Source organism: Ictalurus furcatus, chromosome 3, assembly GCF_023375685.1.
Source record: "Ictalurus furcatus strain D&B chromosome 3, Billie_1.0, whole genome shotgun sequence".
Lineage (NCBI taxonomy): Eukaryota > Metazoa > Chordata > Actinopteri > Siluriformes > Ictaluridae > Ictalurus > Ictalurus furcatus.
This window is the reverse complement of record NC_071257.1, coordinates 25,000,596-25,028,471: the sequence shown is the minus strand read 5'-3', so window position 1 is coordinate 25,028,471 and position 27,876 is coordinate 25,000,596. Positions and strand designations below refer to the sequence as shown.

Here is a 27,876-nt window from a genome sequence, read left to right as displayed (position 1 = left end):
CTGTGTTTTGCTTGCAATTGTTTGATGTCCATGAGAGCAGAGTATTTCTGTGATTTTTTTTTTTTAAATCAAAAGACCAAAGGTTAAACAATAAAGACAATTTTCACAGCCTTCTTTGCTCATATTTACCAAGGGTGCCAATGTTAGTGGAGGGCACTCTATGTTGATGACTATTTGCACTATAGAGATGGTGTAATCTAACATGGGTTTATTGATTTTATCTTCCTAACACTCCAGGCATCTAAAGCATAATACCACTAAGAAACAACACATTAGCTGCTTTGTTGCTGTCTTCTTTCAATTTACTGTATTACATGTCGTATGCATATTATTTAGAATGTCAATTGCTTTAATGCATTACACAGTCGATACTGATTAATTAACTTTCTTCAAATAGTATGATGAGGGGGTTAAAAGAGCAAACTTGCTGTTTGTTTAGATTTCGAAACAGTCAAGGCTTCAGGTAGTTAAGCTACAAACAACAATGTCAATGAACTAAATTAAATTTTAGATAAATACATCTTGGGGTGGGGGGTTTGGGGGGGAATAAAACTAATTGTGGTATCTGTAAGCCATTAGAAGTGCTCCACATGTAATTATGCCAGACAGCTAATCTTTAACAGAATTAAAGCAATAACGTTAAGCCAGATCATACCTAGGCAGCAATGTGACATGCTGGCCTTGGGTAAGGCAGCCAGGGTGCCACATTCATGTTCTGCTGACCTTGTAGAACATCAGCCATGTAAAACATCAGCAGGGCCGAGCATTGAATTCATTAGGTTCACGAAGCAGCTTCAGATTTGTTGGTCGACATGGCTCCAATTTGCTCATAGTTTAATCACAGTGTGTTTAAACAATCCCAACACTGATGAAGACAAACACAGTTTATAGAGTCATTTTACTGCACTCTGGCACCTGCCATAGTTCTGCTTGTGATTTATTTTCTTAAAGAAAAAAAAAAAAGCTAAATGCTCCATCCTGGAAAAGGTCAAAGAGATCAAAGCATTTGGTCATGTCATGTGGTTGATCCGAGCCCATAACATCCCACTGCAATCAGTGTGTCCTTGAGCAAAGCAGTCGCAGGTCACACCTGTTCCATGACTGTGGAATACAGATTTTAAAGTGTCTTTGTGTTACACATCAGCTACATCATATTCATGATATTCTCCCTAACAACCATAATTATAATAATGTCATTTTTCATTAATGCACTTTTTAAATTTGATTTATTATTACCCAAATGCAAGCAAAAAGTGTGTAGAACATTGCCACTTGGTGGCAGCACCACACCAAAACATAGAATGTACATTGCAGTGTCATGGAAACAGTGCTAGCCATAAAATACACTAGGGAAATAAACAGACATGGTAAGATTTTCAAATTTATGAAGAAATGCACTAATCTGAAGCGCTATTTACTTTTAAAACAGTCATATAGTTAAAGGGAATAGTGAATTGATTCTAATCATAGCCATGATCTTACTGTATAAATATGTTTACACATAATCTAAGCATGACAGGAACAATAGCTTAATTAAAGGTAGCTTGTATGAGAAGTGTTATGCTATATCTGAGCTGTCTATAATCCGTGATTAGATATGATAGATTGGCCAGTACAAACAAAAAAACAAAAACAAAACACAAACTTTCAAGAGCACAAAAAAACAGGAAGGTCACTGTTCAAATGTCCTATACTGTACCAGAGAGGTAAATGTGTAGCACTATAGACTGTTGGAATAGTTGTTCATGTCATGGATATATGCATACAGTCAACTCTAGAATTACCAGCAATGTTCAAGAGCAAAAATGATTGTAAAATTATATTTTAACATTTTAATGTTGTCTACAGTAGTCATTCATTTCATGGCAAATTTTCAACTCTTCCTTGATATTTTTAAATACATTACCTGACTTGTTAACAACTATCTGTAACCATCTTTTATGTTAACTATGTTTTAGGTTAAAAGCTTATTGGCTTTCCAATGATGGCAGATGTCAAAAGGATTTTTACAGGTGTGCAACCTCATGTGTACGCTCCAGAGAAACAGGAAAGGGGCACAGGCATTGCTAGAGTTTTTGGAGCTAGAGTAATATAAATATTTAAATACTCCCATTTTATTTTATTTATTTTCACTTTTATTTACATGTGACAATAAATTTAAACATATGTTGCTGAGAAAAATCACAAATAATTAAAAAGGCTTTTTCTGGAGGAAGTTTTAATTGCTTTTCTAGTACTTTGGTGGAAAATTTGTATCATTATATGTTGTCTATTATACTGCATCTATGTATGTCTGAAGAAGTATTCCTCTTTTTTTAAGGTAATGACTATTTATCACACATCTAGCACATACAAGACAACAGACAAGAATTTTGTTATTTTCCATTATTGAGAAAAAAAAAGGAAATCTGTTGTGGGCAGCTGCTGATTTTCCCAACAACAATTGGCTTCAATTATAAGAGTTTGTAATCAACAGCTTTCTTGTCAACCTTTCTCTGTATCTCTGTTGAGATTTTTATTTGTGGGAATTGCAGATACACTACAGGTGTGGTATATAGAGCCTAGGTTGCCTATTTTCATGAAGGGTGGTCACTCTTTGATGCTTTGGGGCTGTTTTGCAGCTAGTAGTGCAGCAGCTGTGTGAAGATTGATGGTATCAGAACTTCTGGAGAGTAAGAGTATATATTACCCCAAAATACTTGTCCTTGCCAGGAGGTTAAGAATTTATACAAATTTGGATGCAATCTGAAATTAGTAAATTATGTATTACTATAAATAGTTCATTAAAGAACCTTAGCGGTAGTATTTTTGAAGAAAAAAACTTAAGTGGTTGCATTAAAAATCAACACACCATTCATTATCTTTTAAAAGCACTTCTAAGTCCTCAGCATGTCCTATGTCACATCTTCTTCTCTCAATTGCCTCTTTGTGTTCAATGTGGTTGTCACCTGCTGAATGTGCATGAATGGCCTGATAATTTCTCTGCCTTTATCCTTCACATTTCTTAGCAATGCAGTCAGATCACACTGTATAGTTTTAGCTTTCATATTCAGCGTACCTCACAGTGTTCACTGTACTTTTCCACCTGTGTGTGTGTGTGTGGGTGAGTGGGTTGTTAGGGGGGATGTGCTCATGTTAAGGACATAATTACAATGTTAATTACAACTAAATCACCATTTGCGAAGTCCCGCTTGAACACCTGGTTGGATCTAGGCTGAATTAATGTCCTTTACCCACATGTTGCAATGTGAAAACATCAGTGTCTGTCAATTACATTCTGCCTTTATACATAATGCAACATCATCTGCTCTGAATGCAAACCAGATTTAAGTAATCTGACTGCTTATATAAGTGTCTTCATAAATACTGAATGCCAGATTCCGTTTTGTTTTAATATTATTGCAATTTTTTTTATTTAAAATATTTGTATGTGAAAGTCAATAATCCACATTTAAAACAGGTTCCACACTGCCTGTTTCCAACTATCTGTTGGAAAACTCATTCCTATACTGGCAGAAATGGTTATTTAGAGTGAAGACTCTATATTCTTCCCATCATAAATGTTACCACTTTATGGAAGACTCTTGTGGTAGAACGTGGCTGTTTAGTTTATTATGGCAACAACAAAAAATGGTAAAAGGATTACGTGCATTCTGATTAAAGGCAAACAGTACTGTGCGCTGGAAAGATGTTTAGTAGGAGCATACTGTAAATTTGGAAAAGCATAGGACAGTTTTTCTGTTTACAGCAGCAGTTCTTAAAAGGGTAGAAATTTATATACAGGTGGATTTCCATGCAAGACAATCCAGAGCAGCAAAAGGTGAGTCATAGTTACCAAGTGCAGAAGCTCCAAGTAGAAGTAGAACATCAGGATGAATCAGGCAGGTGAAGAGAGTGCTTTTTTGTGTTTCTGAATGTTTAAATGGTGTTTTATTGGGCATATACATTCACCCAACACTTTAATAGGTACACCTCGGCCTCCCTTTGCTCTCAAAACAGCCTCAGTTCTTTGAGGCATGGATTCCACAAGATGTTAGAAATATTCCTTTTGGATTCTGGTCCATGTTGACATGAGTGCATCATCCAATTACTGCAGATTTTTCAGGTGCACTTTCATGCTTTTAATCTGCCATTCTACCTCATGTTCACATTCAGTGACTGTGAAGGCCACTGAAGAGCACTGAACTCACTGTCATGTTCATAAAACAGCTTGAGAGACTTTTACTTTGTCACATGGTGCATTATCATGCTGGAAGTAGCCATTAGAAGATGAAGGTAAATTGTGGCCATGAAGGGATGCACATGGTCAGCAACAATACTGAAATAGGCTGTGGCATTCAAGCGATGATTGTTTGGTTTTAACTGGCCCAAAGTGTGCCAATAAAACATTTCCCTCTCGTTTTTCCAATCTTCATCTGTCCAGTTTTGGTGAGCCTGTGCCCACTGCAGCCTCAGCTTTGTGTTCTTGGATGACAGAAGTGGAAACCAACATGGTCTTCAGCAGGAGATCAGCGGTTATTGAAATAATCATACTAGACCATCTGTTACCAACAATCAAACCAACAATCAAAATCACTGAGATCACATTTTTCCCTATTCTGATTGTTGATGTGAACATTACCCGAAGCTGCTGGCCCATATCTGCATGATTTTATGCATTGCACTGATGTCTCATGATTGGCTAATTAGATAATGGCATGAATGAGTAGGTGTACAGGTGTTCCTATTAAAGTGTTCAGTGAGTGTAGAGGGTATTATTCTATAATGGCATTATGTTATACCCTATGTAGTGAGCATATGGGGTGAACTGTGATAAAAGGCAAAAAAAAAATAAAAAAATTTTAAATCCTGCATGAACACGACATGAAGATGAATTTTTACTTGGACCTCAGGTAGCTTACAGTGCCCTGCACTAATATTGGCACCCTTGGAAAATATGAGCAAAGAAGGCTGTGATTGTCTTTATTGTTTAACCTTTTGATATTTTGTTTAAAAATTCACAAAAATACTCTGCTCTCATTGATATCAAACAATTTCAAACAAAACACGTTTATCGAAAACATATATATATATATATTTGTTAAATATAGGTGTGCAATATAGGTGTGGCTTAGTGGTTAGCATGTTCGCCTCACACCTTTAGAGTCGGGGGTTCGATTCCCACCATGGCCCTGTGTGTGCGGAGTTTGCATGTTCTCCCCGTGCTGCGGGGGTTTCCACCAGGTACTACTCCCCAGTCCAAAGACATGCATGGTAGGCTGATTGGCATGTCTAAAGTGTCCGTAGTGTATGAATGGATGTGTGATTGTGCCCTGTGATGGACTGGCACCCTGTCCAGGGTGTACCCCGCCTTGTGCCCCATGCTCCCTGGGATAGGCTCCAGGTTCCCCATGACCCTGAATAGGATAAGCAGTATAGAATATAGATATCCAATATCAAATCTCCCCTTCATCTCTAAGATTTTAGAAAAGGTTGTAGCAAAGCAGTTATGCTCGTACTTAGATAGGAATAACATTCATGAAATGTATCAGTCAGGGTTTAGACCTCATCATAGCACAGAGACAGCATTAGTTAAAGTAGTAAATGACCTTCTACTGACCTACGATCAGGGTTGTGTCTCTCTGCTTGTGTTACTCGACCTTAGTGCAGCTTTTGATACTATAGATCACACTATTCTCCTTGATAGATTAGAAAATGTTGTTGGTATTAAGGGAACAGTCCTCTCCTGGCTCAGGTCTTATCTGACCGATCGTTATCAGTTCGTAGATGTAAATGGTGAATTCTCCATGCGTACTGAGGTTACTTTTGGAGTTCCACAGGGTTCTGTTTTAGGCCCACTGCTCTTTACTTTATATATGCTACCCCTAGGTCAAATTATTCGTAAACATGGAATTAGCTTCCACTGTTATGCTGATGATACACAGTTGTATGTTTCAGCGAAGCCAGAGGACAGACAGAAGCTTAGTAAAGCTGAGGATTGTGTAAAGGACATTAGACATTGGATGTTAACTAACTTCCTTCTACTTAATTCTGATAAAACAGAAATACTTTTATTAGGCCCACGTGTAGCTAGAAGTAATCTTTCTGATCACATGGTTACTCTGGATGGTCTTTCTGTTTCATCATGTGCAGCAGTTAAAGACCTTGGAGTGATTATTGACTCCAGCCTATCATTTGATGCTCATGTAGATAATATTACTAGGATAGCCTTCTTTCATCTCAGAAATATTTCTAAAATAAGAAACATATTGTCACTACATGATGCGGAAATACTAGTTCATGCATTCGTCACCTCTAGATTAGATTACTGTAATGCCTTACTGTCTGGATGTTCCAGTAGGAATATAAATAAGCTCCAGTTAGTCCAGAATGCAGCTGCTAGAGTCCTAACTAGAACTAGAAGGTACGACCATATCACACCGATATTATCAATACTGCATTGGCTCCCAGTAAAATCTCGCATTAACTATAAAATACTTTTATTAACCTATAAAGCACTAAATGGTCTCGCGCCACAATATCTAAGCGACCTTTTGGTTTTATATAATCCGCCACGCCTACTTAGATCAAAAGATGCAGGCTATTTGATGGTACCTCGAATAGTGAAGGCTACAGCAGGGGGAAGAGCTTTCTCTTATAGAGCCCCACAGTTATGGAACAGTCTTCCTATTAGTGTTCGGGACTCAGACACAGTCTCAGTGTTTAAGTCTAGGCTTAAAACGTATTTGTTTACTCAAGCCTACCCTGACTAGATTCTGTTCTACTACTTCGCAGTCATAATTATCTTTTTTCTCCCTCTCTCCTTTCGCCGAGCCCCACATGAATTTATGGAGATACTAGAGATCCAGATCCTTTCTGCCTCTGGATGGAGCTCAAATCTTCTCTAATTCCAGACTGCTGGGACTACGGCTGCTCCTAAGGCCATACAGACTTCATATAAATCCATAATGAACTTTTTCACACTATCTGTTGTTACCCAGATGAGGATGGGTTCTCTTCTGAGTCGGGTTCCTCTCAAGGTTTCTTCCTCTTAAAACATCTTAGGGAGTTTTTCCTTGCCAATGTCGCCACTCAGTGGCTTGCTCAGTTGGGATAAATTCGCACCTTTAATATCTGTATACCATGTTGATATTTCTGTAAAGCTGCTTTGAGACAATGTCTATTGTAAAAAGCGCTATACAAATAAAATTGAATTGAATTATAGAAGATGGATGGATGGATAGGTGTGCAACAATTATTGGCACACTTTTAGTCAATACTTTTTGCTACCTCCCTTTGTCAAGATAACATCTCTGAGGCTTCTCCTATAATGCCTGATGAGGTTGGAGAATACATGGATCTGAGACCATTCCTCCATACAGAATCTCTCCAGATCCTTCAAATTTCAAGGTCCACGCTGGTGGACTCTCCTCTTCAGTTCACCCCACAGGTTTTCTTTGGGTTTCAAGTATGGGAATGGGATGGCCATGGCAGGACCTTAATTTTGTGGTCAGTAAACCTTTTTTGTGTTGATTTTGATGTAAGTTTTGGACCGTTGTCCTGCTAGAAGATCCAACCTTGGCCTATTTTAAGCTGTCTGGTAGAGGTAGTCAGGTTTTCATTTAATATCTGTTGATATTTGATAGAGTCCATGATGCCATGTGTCCTAACAAAATGTCCAGGTCCTCTGGCAGAAAAACAGCCCCAAAACATTAAAGCACCACCACCATATTTAACTGTGGGCATGAGGTGCTTTTCCATATGGCTACCTCTCTGTGTGCACCAAAATCACCTCTGGTGTTTATTGCCAAAAAGCTCTATTTTGGTTTCATCTGATCATAGAACCTGATCCCATTTGAAGTTCCAGTAGTGTCTGGCAAACTGAAGACGCTTGAGTTTGTTTTTGGATGAGAGTAGAGGCTTTTTTCTTGAAACCCTTCCAAACAACTTGTGGTGATGTAGGCGATTTCGGATTGTAGTTTTGGAGACTTTCTGACCCCAAGATACAACTAACTTCTGCAATTCTCTAGCTTTGAACCTTGGAGAGTTTTTGTATATAATATACAATATAGACACACGTCCAATTCTAGGTTGAGTCATAACATTTCCAGTTGACTGGAACTTCTTAATTATTGCCCTGATGGTGGAAATGGGCATTGTCAATGCTTTTGCTATTTTCTTATTTTTGAAAAATGTCCTGTTCCAGTCACCCAGGTGTACTAAAAAAAAAATCAATGGAAATATACTTCAAATATATTTTTCTCACATGAATTCATAGGGGTGCCAATAATTGTTGCACACCTATATTTAACAAAATATTTTTGTAAATTTTTTTGGATAAACCTGTGTTGTGTTTGCAATTGTTTTAGATTGTTTGAGAGCAGAGTATTTTTGTGATTTTTTAAAACATACTATCAAAAGGTTACACAATAAAGACAATTTTTTACAGCCTTCTTTGCTCATATTTACCAATGGTGCCAATATTAGTGCAGGGCACTGTATATCTACGCATGCACACATAATCACACCACTGTGACCATTAACCATCAGCACAATATTTTCAGGCAAATTTCCAGACCCAGTTCTTATCACCGTCTGAACAGCTTCTTTGGAACTATGTTACTTAAATACCACAGAGGTTTTTATAGAGTATATAGTATATACTGATGCTAGATTTGAGGTACACCTACCTTATAGCTACAATCATGGGCCACTTTATAAGGTATACCTACCTTACCAATGAATTGTGTAGGTGACTACTGACAGTAGCCCATATGTTGTGGTGCACAAATTGTGGAGCAGATATAATTTGGGTGGTGGTCCACCCTTCATACACTATGTCAGCTATTATATCTTTACTGTCTGTTCCTTTTCTTTGTGTTCCAGAATTTTTAGTTTACATGACAGTTTCAACTTGCATATTCTGAGTAGTTAGGCTGTTTAGGTAGTTTAATTAAGTATGAACTAATTACACAGCTCACTGCTTCAGAAACACAGAGTAATGATATATAGTCTGTCTATGAGAGTTAGGGTTATCAGTGTGCTTCCTTTCACAGAAATGGCTGCACTCATTTTTTTGGTACGAGAATGTTTGGTTCTTGGCAGGTATTGGGATCTGAATGCACAATTATTAAATTAAATCTATTCTTTTGGCATTTCATTGCATTTCATGCTATAATCTCTAATGTTATAATGTGTTAAACCTCATGGATTGACTAAAGACATCTCCATATACATATCCTTGCCACACAAAGCAAATCGGCCACATGTATTCAGTGGTGAAAAAATACATTTATTGAAGTACATGGGGAATGTAGAAAAAAAGGTGATGGGGGTTGTTGGCTTTGCTTACAGTATCACTGGCATATTCTGAAACACACACACACACACACACACACGCACACACACAGAATCCTAAATACACACATGCTTGTGAACATACGTACACCTCCAGCAGTCTTAGTAATGTGCTCCAATATGGTACAGATAGTTCAACACAGACTCACATAGACAGCAGGGCAGCTAGTCTCTGAAGAGCAAAGCTCATCACAGTAATCGGGATATGAGTAAAGACAGCTTAGTTATGCCAGATTTCCTCTTTTCCACTTGGACACATTGATGGGAAAATGACACACGCCATTCAGATGTCCAACTACTACTAATTTTCCACTAGTAATTTTAGAAGCGGTCTGAAATGAATGGAAGGAAGGTTACTAATGATTGCAACGGCTATAATGTGTTGTTTATCCTGTTTTATTTAGAAGCTGAGAAAATACAAAGGTGCAGTAGAACAAACAGGAGACAACAGATTTGGCATCCAGATTTCCACAGGATGGGCAAAACTATTTTCTCTTTTTCAATCAAGGTGATGTGAACAACTTGCATTGCACAAGACTGACCCATACATTACACCAAGTTGGTCATGTGTTGAACCATTTTTCTGTTAAAAGATGAAGGGAAGTAGTAGCTTATAAAACATAGTCTGAGCAAGAGGACATTTCTTTTTCATAACGAAATGCAAAGATGTGCAAAATCGAATGAAGTAGCTTACACTGAACATTTCCTTGAACATAGCTGATAAGTTCCTGAGTCTAAACCCCCATCTTCCTCAAGAGGAGCAGTTAGACTGCTGCTGTGAGCAATTTTTGCCTTTGAACTATCTGGGTAAATTGTGAAATTTGTCTTGGATTGTCTTTTTGTTGGATTTTCTATATAAAAAGGCAAAATTAGTTAAACAAGTATTCAAACTTGTTTGACCTTAAATTTAACAGAGAGGAAAACAGCTAGGAGTAGCTTTACAAACACAGTATTGTCACTCATCATTCATACCACAACAGCCTTCTATCTCATATCACAGTGAATTTGGAAGTTCACAAACCATCTGTGACAGAGATGCATTTAAACATCCCTAATCAATAACATACCAAAACTCAGATACTGAGCAATAGCCAAAATATAGATAAAATAAAAAGGATACCTCAGTTATTGAAAATGACTTATTTAGTGCATACTTATTTATGTTTGTTGAATATATCCAAATTTTGAACTACTGGTGATTAGTGTACAAGAGTGACAGCCAGCAATACAAGAAATGGCTGAGGCAAAGCTTTGCTAGAGGTCATCACCCAGTCCAACTTTTTTCATACTGTAAAGAAATAAGGGTTCAGACCTGAAATCAAGTGCTGATATTGAAATAAAGATCTTACTTTTATGTGAAATGTTGAGCGAATTTAGTGTGTGAGCACACTAAGCACCACATACTGCATGGCAGTCTAGAATGGCCAGAAAATAAGTTGCATTTAAAAACTGGGCTGAAAGATAATCAGTGTTCTTAATCAATACTGTAACGGCTTGTTATATATCCGCTGACTACTTTATTAGGAACACCTGTAAACCTCCTCATTCATGTAATTATCTAATCTGCGAATCACGTGGTAGCAGCGCAATACATAAAATCATGCACGTACACGTCGAGAGCTGCAGGTATTGATCAAAGCAAATATCAGGATATGGGGAAAATGTGATCTCAGTGACTGTGACCACAGCATGGTTGTTCACGCAGTCTCTAGAGTTTACACAGAATGGTGCAAAAAAAAAAAAAAACATCCAGTGAGTGGCAGTTCTACAGGCAGTAATTCCTTTTTGATGAGAGAGATCAGAGGAGAATGGCCAGACTGGTCACATGATAGGAAAGCTATGGTAACTGAAATAACCACTCCGTACAACTATGATAAGCAGAAAAGCATCTCAGAATGCACAACACGTTGAACCTTGAGGTGGATCAACTACAACAGCAGAAGACCACATCAAATTCCACTCCTTCCAGACAAGATCAAAAATCCAAGGTTACAGTGGGTACAGGCTCACTGAAACTGGACAGTTGAAAATTTGAAAAAGCCCAGCATTCTGAGAGGCCTTCCTGCTCCTCACAGCTATAAAGATGAGGTGCATTCTAAAACACATATGTACACACTATTCTATGCCATTTTGTAGTAGAAATAGTGTGAGTAGTGTCTTCACACTGAAAATTCCAAGAAGAAGTATAATTCAACTACCAAGACTATGCACTTATTCAACCGAAAAACAATGTGTGGACTGTTGGACACTTTATGCACTCGATGGTCGCAGCTTTGCTTAGGTAGCAAAAGAAGGGAGGGGCTATCAGGCACTGACTCTGGCTCAAATTTGCTCAGAAGGAAAAAAACTGAGATCAGTTACCTGATCAGTTATCAGGTACCACTGACATCAACATCATATTGACAGCGTCGCATTACGTGCGTTTGACATCATTTGCCATTGACTGGGAAACAGCTTATACATCCAGTTAGTAAAAAAAAAATTGTGTTCCATTGGAGACGATACTACCCTTCTAAAATCCACACACTAGATGGTAATGTACGTAGTGCATAGTGTAAGTGCATAGTGTATAGTATGTCATTTGGGACACAACTATGGTTATTTGAGTTACTGTAGCCTTCCTGTCAGCTCGAATCAGTCTGGCCATTGTCCTCTGACCTCTGGAGGCATTTCTAGCTCCAGAACTACTACTACTACTACTACTACTAAATGGATGTTTTTTGTTTCTCTCACCATTATGTGTAAACTCTATAGACTGTTGTGCATGAAAAACCCTGGAAATGAGCAAGTTTCTTAAATACTCAAGTTAGTTTGTCTGGAACCAAAAACCAAACCACAGTCAAAGTCACTGAGATCACATTCTGATCTTTGATGTGAGCTTTAACTGCTCTTGACCTGTATCTGAATAATTTTATTTATCACTTTGTTGCCACATGATTGACTGATTGGATAATTGCATAAATGTGCTAGTGAACAGGTGTTCCTACTAAAGTGGATGGTGAGTGTACATAAGTGAATTTTTCTGTTTCATTTCTCAGCAGTGGTTAGTTTGGTTGCTCCAGCTGATTGATGGGCCATGGTTATTATGTAATTGTGTTAGTTGGTCTTCTAGCACCTAGAGAGGATTGTTGTACACACACCTCAATGATAGGAAATTCACCATAGAAACAGATTAATCGTTACAGATCTGCAGTAAAACAGACAGTCTCTCTCTTTTTTTTTAGTCTACACAATATAGAGGCCAAAAAGAACTCAGACAGAACTAGGTCTATTTTTTTTGTTTGTTTGTTTTCTATTGTACTAAGTTTTAGCTGTTGTTCACAGTATACAGTAAGCATGATTGTTAAAGTGACATGAAAACACAGATGAGTTAAAATTGCTGGTGATGTATTCATGTTGTACTTGGACACTTGGAACTTATTCTAAGTTCTTTTCACTTCAGTTGTGTTGTACAGTTTTGGTACTGTCAATAACATTTTATTTAATAACTTAGATCTCATTAGAGTACAATCCGGTATCTTATGAAAGAATTATTTTCACCAAACACTGAATTGATTGCATTTGCAGAAGGACATACACAAAGTACATTCAAATGCACTTGCACACACAAAACCCACTCACACAAAGTCACACTCAGATAATGTTTGTTATTCTGTAGTGATAAAATTAGCTTTGTGGTAAAAGGTAAAATCCGGATATAGAGCATGACCCCAATCTGGCAGCAAGTGTCAAATAATGTTTCCTTTTTCCTGACAAGTCAGGTCTGTGTAGCCATTCTGGGATGATGTTTTTATACAATAAACAATAAAAGAAAACAAATCTGAAAGGAATGATTTAGATCAAATTAAAACCAAAACAGATATGAATCTTTAGAACGTCTGCTTCGTTTTTTTTATATCCTAGAGAAGGTGGTTAACTCAGAATGCGCATCGAGCCCTTGAACTACACAGTAGTTTCATTCTTCCAGGGTCCAGTGCGTATATTCCCTGTGCTGTCAGATGGGTACAGATGTCCCTCATGTCCACTTCCTTTGAGAAGCCCGTTCTGGTTTGGTACACACTGTGGGAAGGACTGTCTGCGAGGGTGTATCTCTACATGGCCATGACACGGCACTGCAAGCTCATCCTCGGCCATCTTCCCGCAGCTGCAGAGCAGGGTTCCCGGCTCCCTGCTCTCAGTGTGGCACAGGGGCGAAGGCAGGATCTCTGCCTTGGTACAGCAAGTGTGCCGGTGGCAAAGTGCAGTATGGCACATTGAAGTGTCATGGTGAGAGCATGCATGGTGCCACCCCTGGTGCTCCTCTTGGGCCAGGTGGCAGATGTGACCCTGGCGTTGGCAGGTGCTGTGCAGGCTGTCAGTGGGTGAGCTGTGTCCACTGCCTGCATCTACACTGGCTGGAAGATGGAAAGCCAGCTCTCTCTCTCCAACTGGCGATGCCCGCTGCCTTCCTTTAGTCCTGCCTGGTTTCAGGCAGCTGTGCAGGTGAATGGGCCTCTCTTCCAGCAGCTTCTCTGTGTGGAGAGCGGAGCAACAAGGGGTCACAGGGCTCACAGGGGTCAAGCAGGTTACGTGATTCTGCGCCTGCAGGTTACTGAGCTTACACAGGCCATGTGAGTGTGTGTGGCTAAGGACAGATTTTCCTGTGCAGGGCGAGTCCAAGAGGCAGTGATCGTGCCCATGCCCATGCCTGTGTACATCCCCATTAACGTTTACCTTAGGGTGCCCATGGGTGTGCCCATGCCCTTGGCAGTTATTAGCTTGGTGACCAGGGCAACAGGCGCACCAGCAATGCCAGACATCGTCACGCTTAGCGCAGTGGTGAATCAGCACAAAAAGACCCAGAGTGACCGAGAACGCTCCATACAGACAGCTGAATATCATGTCCAGGAAATGAGCCTGAGACACAGCCAGAGCCCCAAATGTCCATGTGGCTAAGAACAAAAACAATGTAAATGCAGCGCTCCTTAGCTGGGCCTTGAATGAGTGCTCGTTGGCGAGTAAAGATGGGTTGATCAGGCCCGGACAGCCGGCATGACAGCGGGTCCCATCACCTCCTGGCATGCCAGGTTCACCTTGATGGTGGCAGCGGGGCACATCAGCAGCAGAGAGTCTCTGCTGCTCCTCAGACAGCACCTTTAGCTCATATTTCCTCTCTGGGTGTTTACGCAACTGGATGAAGGTGCACAGGAAGTAGACACATGTCACCAAAACGATGAATGCCACAGGTCCATAGAAAGCTCCGAGACTAGGCTCCCATGCCATCCAGCAGCTGCAATACAAAAGTAGTACAATTAGCCACTATGCTACATCACATATAGCATAAAAAACTTCAAAGCACATCAGTAATTGCATTTTTTTAGGCAGAGTGAAGAGGAAAACAGCAACTCAAGATATTTATAGAGCAAAATATACATAGTATTGGCTGCACCAGAGACATTTATAAGAAAAAAATTCTAATGCACTAATGTGCACTACACTGTTTCGAATGTCACCCCCAAAGAAATAATTTACTTACTACAGAGTTTGTTCTCCGCTGCCATAATTTTCTATGTTGATGGCAGCTGTGATGCCACAGATAATGAAGGGAATTCCTCCGCCGATTAAATAAAACCTGCAGAGACACAAATGCAGAGTCATGTGTCACAGGATGAGATGATATTCTGCAGATTGACATACCAGGCAGCAATAAAGCAATAGCTGAAACAAATAGCAGTGCAGTGAAAGTGAATTAGAGATCATACAACAAACTATACCTTGCATGACTTTCTGTGTGTAAGCACAGATCTTGAACGTCATTGTTAAGCATTTAGCTACAGTGAATATACAGTGTATAGCTCCCTGTATGTGACAAATAAGACTTGAAGAATACTTTTCAGGGATTTGTATTCAACTTCCATTCACATATTTTTATTAGGAGATTAAATATGAATGGGTACAACTTCTTATCACAACATTAGTCTGCATTAAATGGTCCAAAATGTTTTCCTCAAGCATTTTTTTTTTTGTGTGTAGAAGCCCTTTCATGCTTCGCCAACTCATTTTCTCACTCTCTGACACTCTCTCTCTTTCTGACACAGTCTCAGTCTGTCTGTCTGTCTGTCTGTCTGTCTGTCTCGCTCTTTCTCTCTCTCTCTCTCTCTCTCTCTCTCTCTCTCCATCTCACTCTCTCTAAAGCTTGTGAAATTCAATTAAGGTGAGTACTTGAGGGGTTCTCATTAGCAGTCATGTCATACTTGACAGAGGCTTTTTCTTCAGAGGCTTTTACCTCATCATGAACACTCATCTCTCACATACTTTTATGGCTGAATTGTGTGTGTATGCTAACATGAAAAAATGATTTGTAAGGTTCTTCCCTTGGTCCTCAAGTTTACAGTCATTTATTTTCAGTCATATTTTACTGTATTTAAAAGGGGACAAAAAGATTTTAAGTGAATTATGTGAATTCTGCTACAATGGTAGCAGTCAGATTCAAAGATCAAGCAAAACAATTAACTGATATTAATAGATATAATTTCAGTAATATATGGCACACACACACACACACACACACACACACACACACACACAAACATACTGTCATGTACTACAGAGACACTCGATTAGGAGAAAGTATGCTTCAGGCTAGTCTCTGATTAACATACATCTGTTGTAGGGGTGTAACACAATGACACTCTCTGTATCTGTAACTGTTTAGTCAACTGTTTAATATCAGTCTCTGTACCTGTTTTTGGATTTAAACCCAAAGTTGGTATAGCCTAAACTAGAACTTATTTATTTTTCTTAAATCTGAGCAATATCACTACGCTCCAGGTCACACAGGAAAACATTAGGGGAAAAACCTAGAGGTTGAATTGCCAGCACTCTCAGCATGGCCTGTGAATTCTGGCTCAAACTCAGCTACATCAGTTGTTCATAATTGGTCTCAATTTATGTTAAACATTCCACTAGTTTGACAATTCTGTTGTGTCCCATGTGATAAGTGTGCCTCTTAATCATATCTGTATTTGTATCTATTTAGAACAACTTATCTGTTTATCTCATATTATATATTCATATTCAGTTACATCCCTAATCTGATGACAAGGGTAAAAGGTTCCTCTGTTGTTTGAAGCATGCTGAATAGAGTCTCTAAAAGGTAAACAAACAAACATATAAAGGTAAATAAACAATAAGTAGATTATAATGAGTAAAACCTAAAAACCATGATGTTTTACTTCCAAAATGATGACTTTCATTCTGAAGTGCCATGCGGATGCTAAAATTCTTACCACAGATTACAGTTACATGAAGAACAGTGCACTGGAGGAAGACTGTGACATTGGAATAGGGTGCTCTGATAAGGCTGATATTGTGGGCTGGCCAATAAGCTACTCTGTCAAAGGGTTTCCATTTAACAATATGTGTGTGAGTGGTTTCTGAGTGGTGTGTATGTGGTGTGTGTGTGTGGTGTGTGTATGTAGTGTGTGTGTGTGTGTGTGTGTGTGTGTGTGTGTACAAGTGCAATAGAGGTGAAGGAAATTGATTTGTCTCCAGCTGCTGGGCCTCAGTGGCTGGGTCTTGTGACAGCTCGCATTAGAGTCAATCACAAAGGATCAGCCCAGCACCATGGTCAGAATATTATCTGCTTTTAGATGCGCCGCTGTACACACACACACACACACACACACACACACACACACACAGGCATGTATTATGATACTTGTGAGGTGAAACTTAGACACTAATGGTACATACAAAAAAAAAATTAGTTTGGGCTCATGTAAACATCAATGTGTCCATATGTATATCGCTACACATTATCATACCCATAATCTTAAATGAAAAAGTAATTGATTTATTATGCTCAGTTAGTGTTAAATAGAATTGTAAGAAAACACGTTAAAAACCATTAGTGCAATAAATAAATAATATAATGTTTCTGGGGCTTGGACCCCCTAAGATCATTGACTAAGTATGTGAGGCCACAAAGTCCACAAAGGTCAATTGGGTTGCTGACCTTCTTGGTTGACTGAAATCTGAATCACATGCTTGAGCAGGAAAATGTGAGTTGTGGAATTCACTCTGTATTAAAGAAGCAACAAGAGGAAATTATTAATAGGAAGAGATATGTTTTATTTGCCTTATGATTTTTTATGGTTGAATGAAACTATTTTTTTTTAATTAGGGATGTAAAATGAAAGTCACATCTAGATAACCAGACACCTCAACCTAGCTGGTATTGTGGCACAGGATAACTTTGTTAAGCCAGATGTTGTTCTAGCTGACAGATTTCATACTAAAGATAGGCAGTATACAACAACATCTGTCTGTGTCATCAATTACTGGAATATCCAATGACTCACTGGGGCATGGAAACAAGACACGTTAATATCCTATAGCATGTGGTTCAAAGGTGTCTGATGAAGTTTAATTGCAAATTTTGTGTGTAACTGAGGGGAGGAATTTATACCAATCATGTTAATTTGCACTTCACGAGAATGTCCCATTTCTCCAGTTCAAATGTTCCGTTTGTCCATTAAATCGAGGGTGGTATCCAGAAGTGTCCAGAAGATAAGTAAACATTCACATTATAGTGAAAAAGCCTGGTCAGACATGATAAGTGGACAGTGAGACCCTGTCCCATTTCCTCTGGGATACCAATGTTGTGAAACATATGGTGCATTAAGAGTTTCACAGTCTCTAGAGCTATTGGGAGTCCTTTGAGATTCCACTGCCACATAGGGATTGAAAGATCAGTAATAAAGTATATTGCAGTCTGAGACCAAAGCCTCAATGGTTTGGTGTCACAAGAGACTGATTATGTGACTTAGATTGGGTACAGACAGAAAAGAATGAGATCAGTTACCATCATAACTTGTGTTTTGGCATATGCCAGAATAGCCACAACCGGGGTCAAGGTGTTTTCACTGAAGAAAGTGTGGGCATGCAAAACTGGTACATACAATATGTCTTGCTAGGCATACACTATGTTGGTGTAGGATCTGTTTAGAGAGCATGCTGAATTAGGTTAATGCCCAATGCAATGGGAGCCCAATGCAATGGGAGCCCAATGCAATGGGAGCCCAATGCACAGAGAGGGTAGAACAGCTACAGCATTTTCCTTGGATTGTGGGGAATCATAGATGCTGGATGAAGCATCTAACATTTAGTGTTCTGGGTATTTTGTGGTAAGAAATATAAAACAGAACGTATGGCCATCTGTCAACAACAGAAATAGGTGTCTAGCTTAATGAAAAATAGGCATTGCACAATTGCCTATATCCTATATCACAGGAAGAAGGCTTTGATAAATAGATGCACAAAGGAGATAAGCCTGTTAAGGAGTTTTCAGAGGAATCAACCAGTATATCATCAATATACTGTAACCTATCACAAGTTGTCAAGCTAGTCAAGCAAACCCTGATTAAATCCTGGAAGAAAGATGGGGTATTTTTTAACCCATACCACATCATCTATTACTCATAATTTCCTCTGCTTGAGTGAAATCTTTTTTTTCCATTCACTGTCCTCATGTATCTATATTACATTTTAGGTACTGTACTTGTCCACCTTATTAAAATAACATGCTTCTCTGGGCTACTCTAGGGTGGTGAAGAGGTAGAGGTAGCAGATATTATGGTAATAATATTATGGTATTGCCTTTTTACTACAGGCTTCTGCAAGATCATGAATAGAACTTTGACAGCATGAAGAACTCATAGTAGTATAACAGTAGACACCAATATCATGGGTTTTTTTTCCCCAGCATATCATAATATAAGCACTCCTAACCACAATACAAATAAATCTAGTATATTAGATGGTGGAGTGCTGCTGGGATTTTTGAGTACCTCAGTGGCACTGAGTTGAAAATAATCCACCAGCCAAAAATATCAAGAGAACAGTAGTCCTGTGGACAGAAATGCATATTTAATAAAGAGATTGAAAATGATTTACATAAATTGTGCATGAAACAAGAGAGATAATCTCTACCTGTACACCTAAAAAGTGGACAACTAAAATACTATATCTGTGTCCAGTAAAGTGGCCAGCAATAATAAAGAAATCCCAACAAAGCTGTTATACCTGATATATTGTACCAGTGCAACATTGTGTGTTTTAAAATCTTGTAGTATATTTGAAGGGAGGTGTGTACTGGAATTTGTTTCTGACGTCATCCATACCTTTATAGTACAACATTATAATGGTATACAATTATTTCTAATCTCTTTGTCATACAATACTATCTTTCTGGTACACTGACACACTCCTTAATTTTAACATATAGGGGAAATTCTAGTTTATAGGTCCTTTCAACATTGGTGGCTCTCTAAAATGTGTTTAAATTAGATTGGTCACGGTAATCCTGAAACCACATCCAAACTGAAGGATTTCCGTACCCTCAGTGATGGAACTGACCCACGTGACAGTGATGAGTTATGTAGTGTGATTTATGTTCCCAGATGTTGGAGTAAGGTTGAGCTCAAATCCAGTTACTACAGATTATCAGTGATGCAGACAATCTAATTCTATTGATTCTAAAGGTGAACTTGGGTTATATTTCTTATTTGGTTGAGCCACAGAAGCGACAGCTAGGCTTGGTTTTCTCATAGTCCACAGGAGAATGTCCATTCCAATGCCAAGCTGAATTATTTCCTTTAGACTGGTGCAATCTATCCACAATGATCCAGCATTAGTACAAGCACACCTGATACCACTGTTTCAATACTGACACCAAATGATTGTACAAGTAGAATTGGGTGCATTTCTACTTAGTTGGAAGGAAAAGCCTGCTGTCACTCTGGTCCTTTGAGGATAACATTGCCTAGCTTTGCTCTAGACCCATTTTTTTTTACACCTCAGCCCAGGTCTTTTACACCTCAGCCCAGATTGCAGAGTGGGGTTGAGTCCATGCTTGAAAAGAGTAGTGTTTGATTGTTCAACCAGATTGCTGCAATCAGGGTATGAAATTCCACGTTGAATATTGCTGTCAATTTGATCTCCTTTTGTAGGGTCAATCATTCCTCTTTATTATTTGTATGGTTAAAAACATGTTAGTTTAAAAATGGTTAAAAACAAGTTAGTGTCCAGTCGTCAGTCTGTGAGGTTAGAACCTGCCATTTGCCAAATAGCAAAGACCATTTTCCATCAGCAAAGACACAAAGTAGGCTACCAAATGAGCCGACTCATTTGGGAAAGCTGTGGGTTGACTGCCTAAAGAGAGGTCAACTCTGCTGGATCCTTTTAATAGGACACTACACACTAGGATGGAAATCTGAAGGATTTTTATTGAAAAAAATAAATAAATATCAAATTCAATATTCATCGGGGAAAACAGTTCCAAAGTCCAATGACAGCAACATGGTAATCCATTATCAAACACCAGAGAAACAAAGCAGGAGTCAAAACAGAAGATATCAAGCACAAACCAAACGTATGGCTCATCCTGTAGCTCTAAAAGAAACAGGATTTTGCAAAGAACAAGACTGAAACAGGTGTTTAAATACAAAAAATCTAGAAACTTGGAACAGGTGATTATGATAACTAATTAGCATGAGCAATAAACATAAATCTTTAACTATGACCAACTGTGGGCTGTCGGAAGGCTGTGGAATTTCTGGCAAAGGGAAGTGCTTAGACAAACTGGAACAAAAGGACCAGGAATATAAGTTCATGAAGTCATAGAATTAATACATCATATTAATTGAGTTAGTTAGTTATGAGAAAGCTAGAAATGTGGCTGCACTTTAGAATATTCTCTAATACACTGAATAAACTATGCTATAATCAGATATTGAAATTAAGAATCCAATGGCTCCAACAGTTTGTCTAAATAAAAGCAGGGATCATTTTAGAGGTTCTGAGTATATAAAGACCAAGGGGACCCTAGAGACCAATAACTGCCCAGGAGAATGAAAACTGTCCAGGACATTAACCCAAATTTCATACGTTTCCCTTTCTGAAGATACCCTAGCATAAGTTTCTCATTTGCTATACAAACAACATATTTTTTCCCTGGCATATTTATCAAATCCTTTGCATATTTCTATAAAACTACTGTTTTCAAAATTTCAGTGTACACAAATCTCTTTGTATGCCCACATAAATATAAATGTGTGTGTTTTTGCTCAGGCGATGAACACGCACGCACACACACACGCACTCTCTTTCTTGCTGGGGAACATTATCATAGATAAACATGTCAATTTGCTGAGCCAGCTGCAGATGCTGACATGAAGGAAGTCAGTGAATATAGGTTTTTGCTGAATATGTAGAACTAATGATTGCTTTTTCAGTAATTACCAATACAAATAAACGAGGTAGGGACCAAAAATTACTTCAGTTATACCAATTCTTAGACATAGATTGAAGTGTGATTGGTATTCAGTTAAATTGGTTAGAACACCCTTGTGAAAGTCAAAGAGTAAAGCACAAAATACCGCAATTATTCTCATATTCCTAATATCCTCAGCAGGAGCTTGAAAGGTCACCAGGTAACGCTCAGCAAAATTTCACTTCTAACATCCAAGCCCTTTCATATGCAGGATTTTTTATAACTGCCAGCTGCTTGCGTTATAAAATGATCCTTGTACTTAAACAGAAGTAGACAAGGGCAAAAACTTCAAAATCTTTCAAACTGACAAGACTGGAGAACCAAAGTTGATTGAAACGATGATAATGATGCTGCCACGTTAACCATGACAAAAAAACTGCATTTTAACTTCTAAGAATTCATGTAATAGAAGTAAGTATTATGTCTTAGGTTAACCTTCACACTCACCTATCAATTCAAAACACTATTTCAGCACACAGCTGGACCGAACACCTGTTCCCACACACACATACATGTAGATACAAACTCAATGGCAATGCTACTTTATCCACTATACTGAACTGACTATGTTCCCATGCCAGGCTGCTAATACTGCACTATTCCACTGCAATACATCATCCTGATGTCATTGCACAAAATATATTTGCACTACTACTATTACATTTGTACTGTATACTGTATATTTATAATATAATAAATACTGTGTTTAATATAGCTCGATGGGGAACTAGACACCGAATATTGTTGGTATTCATATTTGTATCTACAATGCTTGTAATGAACACCGCAGTCTCTAATTCTGCACATTATCTCCCTGGGTGGCCAATATGCAAGCAAAAAAATCTATCTCTATGCAAGCCCAACAGAAATTCCTTGTAGCATATTAGCATAACATCAATAGCAGGTCAATGAGAAGGTTAAAAACAACATCCCTGGTACATAACATTAAAGGGACAAATAAGTCTATTGCTTTTCAGTGCAGCTGAATCAGCTTGATTCTGAATGAATTTCAATCAAAATCCAATTGTGCTTTTTAATCTTCAAAGCAGAGCTTCATTCATTGAACATGCACCAATATCAGTCTGAACATAATCACATAAAACTGCACAAAAGAGTTGAACACAGAGAATAATGAAGAGAGACAGAGACTCAATGAATGTGCATGTGTGTGCGCGAGTGTGTGTCTAACCTCAGCATGGGTGATCTGGGTGGGTGAGGAAGCACGTCTCCATCCTGAGGCTTGGGGGGTTTCTTGATCACCTGTTTGTAGATGTTCCGAGCTGTGAAGCCCAGCCATAGCATAGTGGACAGAGACGAGTAATGAAGTATTACTCCAACCTATGAAACAACACAAACAAATTTTAAAAAATGCTCTGTTGAATCCTTAAAAAGTAGCCATCCAAATAATCCAAAGTCATGATAGTCTGCAATATCTCACTCCTCCCTATAAATAAGAGGACATTTTTCATTCCACTCACACTGTTATTTTCAGGACCATTTGTCACAGAGTGGATACATAGTTAAATGACTGCTTTTATTCCATATTAACATAAATAGAGCTAATCACATTAGTTTATTCATGAACTATGATGTGAAAGAGGAAAAAAAGGACTTTGGATTTAAAATATTTAATGAATCAATTGACCAAAGCCATTTATACACAAATCATTAAATATGTTACCCAGTAGCTGCCCAGATCAGCTCTTTTAAACATAAACATCACCTTTTTTATTCACTGTGCAGACAGATTTATTCAAAATGATATATGAGTATATAAGTGAGGCAAAATCCAATCTGAGTTAAGGGCTAAAAACCTTGCTTTAGCAGCAATCTAGTAGTTGTAAGATTTGAACTCACAACATTCTAGTCACTAGGACAGAACTTTAACCACTGAAATACAACTTTTGAACAATCTTCCAGCTACTGATCAGGGTCATATGAGAATTCCATTACAAGCAATAGTACATACTATCAGCAAAGCACTAAAAATTAGCAAAGCACTTTTTCTGAGAACGTGCCTTCCCAAAAGATTAGTTCAACTGTCTATAATTTGAAACAAAAAGCTCAGCCTCCTGTCACTCCTGGGTCAAAATGAGATCTATGTTACTTAAGTCTACACTAATTCTTTGATGCTTCTGACACTGGTGATGCATTCAGTACCCATGACAAAATCCCAGTTGTGTTGTAAAGTTGTTGCAGACCTGCTGAAAGTGCTCTCTTATGTTCTCTTCTTTACCTTGGAGAGGGGAAAGCTGGAACAGTATCCCCACCCTTTCCCTGCCCTGCCATATTCAATGTAAAATAATAGAGTGAATAGCATGCCCTGATGGTCATGGGAACCAACCATGAAAGGTTATAATTAAAATGACAACTGAAAAACAACTGAGCTGCCTTACAAAATGCAGCTGAATGTATGTATGTGGGCTTACAAACATACAAAACCCAAGCAGTCATGAGGCCTTCAATGTGAGTAATTTGAGTTTGTTATCTGTATTATTGCTATGCAGTATTACTATCACAAGTTACACTATATGGACAAACGTATGTGGACACGTGACCAGAGGTATTCCACAATCTGTAGCCACAAAGTTGGAAGCACACAGTTGTATAGGGTGTATTTGTATGCTGTAGCATGACAATTTCCTTTCACAAAGTAAGGTTCATAAAGACATTAAAAATGCCAAGGTTGGAGTGGAGGAATTCAAGTCGCCTGCACAGAGCCCTGACCTTAACCCTTTGAACACCTTTGAGATGAACTGGAACACTGGCTGTACCCGGCATCAGTGCCTGACCTCGTCAATGCTCTTGTGGTTGAATGAGCAAATCCCCACTGCCATGCTCCAAAATCTAGTGGAAAGCTTTCCCAGATAGCAAAGGGATGACTAAATCTATAATAGGATATTCAAAAAAGCATATATGGGTGTGATGGTCAGGTGTTCACAAACAATTGGCTATTTAGTTATTACACAATTGTTATCACACAATACCTTGACCTGTTTGTTTATTTATTTATTTATTTATTTAATACAGTTTATCCACTGACTGCAGTGTGTCCCATTTTCAATGTTCCTCACTTAAGAACATTTTTTAAATATGCATTACAGCCCAAATGACCTTATTATCAAAGGTTACAGTTAATGTTATTAAGAACAACTATAAGAAATTCCCCCCTGTGCACCATGCACTGTAAACTCTACTAACCATTTGACACCTTAAAAAGAAGACAGTAAAGAAGAAGCTGGCTCTTCTGAGAGCTCCACAGTACGAAGGCACAACACACAAAAGTAGTCAAAGAAAGGAAAAATGGCAGTGAAATTCTGGCTCCAGTTGAAATACAGACACTAACTATTATAACTATGCTATTTGAAGGGAGAGAGAGAGAGAGAGAGAGAGAGAGAGAGAGAGAGAGAAATTGATTTGTGAAAAGCATTTTAGACCTCCACAGAAATAGCGCTAAACATGCCTGCGGGGCAGAACTGGAACTCTGCCCTTACACATTCAAATACAAAGCAGATCAATAAAACTCTGGCAGCATCTCAATCAGGCCAGCCGCAATTCTATAAAATATGCACTGAGGTGTAGATTTAAAGTTCAGCCCCATGATTCATGACTATTACAGTGTATGAGTTCAAATGTTTAACAAAATCATATGTAGGTCATAAACTTGAACCAGTAACAGAAAATATTCTGCAAGGGATTCACTTCCAAAAGGGATTCATATTTAGTCTGTCTGTAAGATGCTGGTTTTGAGAAGTACTCATGCTCTCAGTACAGCGAAGTTCTCATGTGTGTTCATCTGTTTCTTTGTGTGTGTGTGTGTAAAGACTAGGGGTCAGTGAGGACATCTGAGGGGCTTAGTTGTTATCACGTTTATCTCACAACTCCAGGGCTGGGGGTTTGATTCCCGCCTCCGCCTTGTGTGTGTGGAGTTTGAATGTTCTCTCCGTGCCTCAGGAGCTTCCTCCGGGTACTCAGGATTCCTCCCCCATTCCAAAGACATGTGTTGGTGGCCAACTGCATCTCTAAATTGTCCATAGTGTGTGAATGGGTGTGCCCTGAGATGTGCCCTGAGATTGTGCCCTGAGATGGGTTGGGTGTTCCCCGCCTTGTTCCCCGAGTCCCCTTCGATAGGCTCCAGGCTCCCCTGTGTATGATAAGCAGTACAAAAGATGGATGGACGTGACGCGGTTCTGTTATATGTCATCAGCACTAGTGATACAGAGTCAGTAACGTGTGTAATGAATGTGAACAAATTTATCATTTACTCTGTCATAATTTTACCCCTAAATTGTATTTGGAGGAAAATCTAAAAGTTGACGGATTGAGCACATATTGTCTGATCAAAGTACAAATTACATGATAGGACAGACGAATGAAGTTTAATGCTTTTTGGTTTGAACAAAAGGGTTAAAGCTTCTCTATTTTCTGTGTATACGATTCAGAGGAAACGCAGCATGAACCCAGTCGAGCATTACAGTTACTTGACACACAAAAATTATAAATCACTAATGCACACTAATACAGTGTGTGTGTGTGTGTGTGTAATAATTTGTCCCAATATTATTTACATTTACAACAAATGACCATTTCCAGAGCAACTTATAGAAGATGATGATTCTTTTTCTTCTTCTTCTTCCTCTTATTATTATTATTAATGCGACCTGGGGATATAATGCTCTGTATATATTTTAGCCCTCCATCGAATATCACTGCCAGCTGCCATTGCCATTATGACATTATTTTAAAGTCATCCTAGACTTTACAAAACATTTTTTATGATTACATCCTTTCATCTGAATTCATTTAATAAGCTGACTAGTCAAAAAGAATCTGTTAGTGCAGCAGTTTTGCCATGTTTTTTTTAGGAAACAGGTGCCCTGAAAATCTCAATGTAAAATCTGAGGTATTATTGACCATGTAACAGGCAAGTGTTATTGTATCATAAAATATATGAGCTTATCATTATGCAGTATGCAATTAAAGGTCATGCAACACTGCTTTACAAAGGGAATAGGCAGGGTGGAAAGCAGTGATCATCAGCTTGTTGTTTGCAATCTACTGGTCAATCGCTGAGGCATTTTTAGTAGATCGCAACCATTCATGTACCATCAATGATTGCATTTTTTTTTTTTTAATAAAAAATAAATTAAAAAAACATGAAATGGCAAAAATCTTTGCTGATTGGCTAGATATTAACCACCACAAATTTAATTGGTGGTGTCCAACTGTATGGGCAAGGAGAAGCCCCCCAAAAACATTAATTCTGGACAGTTACAGTTGTGAAATTAGCTTACCTTTGCAGATAAATGGCGCACTTATAGATAGATTGAGCACTTAAGACTTATAGCACTTACAGATAACTGTTTCCTGCATGTGTACTGTCAATGAACAAACTCTGTTCAGGAAACCATGGCCAAGCAATGAGAGAAGGCAAAAATATATCATTTTCATGCTGAATGGTAAAACAAATTTGCTTGTATGTTGGTGAAAGAAAGAAAAACCTACTTGACGTGTCACCATATCGCCATACTGCTTGCTATCTTTAGCATTGTTGAAAAGGGGTCATTTGCAGCACCATCACAAAACTAACCATAAAAATGAAAGGATTCATTCCCACCCAGGAGAGAAATATGAGAGTTTCAAAAGCCCAGCAATCAGTTTTAACAAAATTCATAGAGAGCACAAAAGCTACCGAGGCTTCATTCCACGTTAGCCATCTCCTGGACAAGCACAAGAAGCCCTTAAGATCACTGGTGAAAAGAATTGGGGGTGTTTACAGTTTGCATATTCATTAATACTGTCCTTTTTTTCTTTTTTTTTACTCTGATGTCTCATTTGAGTAACCGCCATGTCAGTCAGGTAGTATGAAGTGTTGAAGAAAATTGGTCTTGAAAATAAGCCTTGGTTAACTTTTTAACTTGTGTAAGATCCGACATTACCAGTAGGTGCTAAATTTGTGTGTGACTAAATCGGGAGCATAGATCAAAGCATTTCAAAGCACGAGAGCTGAAAGCAAATCTGTATCATGAATAAACTTTGAGCTATATTTAGCAGATTTCTGGCATTTCCTACTGAATAATATTGTCAAGAGGCATTTATGGCTGTAATAAGCAGCATGACTGTAGTTTATTCTAAAAGCTACTTAACAAGTGATTTCTTCAGATAGCCTTTATTCTTTTATAGCTTCCATTTTCACTTCTTTGACACAGTATGCATTAGTTCTCATG

At 38.4% G+C, this 27,876-nt stretch overlaps 1 protein-coding gene across 3 annotated transcripts in view; it reads right to left on the bottom strand.

The window, feature by feature from the left end:
- Window positions 1-11,696: 11,696 nt before the first annotated feature.
- The window catches only part of LOC128605862 (adhesion G protein-coupled receptor A1), a 252,530-nt gene continuing 236,350 nt past the window's right edge, over window positions 11,697-27,876 (bottom strand). For all 3 annotated transcript variants that reach the window (XM_053621671.1, XM_053621672.1, XM_053621673.1), the window contains 3 exons: window positions 22,839-22,987; window positions 14,852-14,947; window positions 11,697-14,605 (listed from right to left, as the gene is read on the bottom strand). In XM_053621671.1, coding sequence (XP_053477646.1) covers window positions 13,279-14,605; window positions 14,852-14,947; window positions 22,839-22,987 — 1,572 coding nt within the window. In that variant the 3' untranslated portion in view covers window positions 11,697-13,278. The remainder of the gene's footprint in view (window positions 14,606-14,851; window positions 14,948-22,838; window positions 22,988-27,876) is intronic.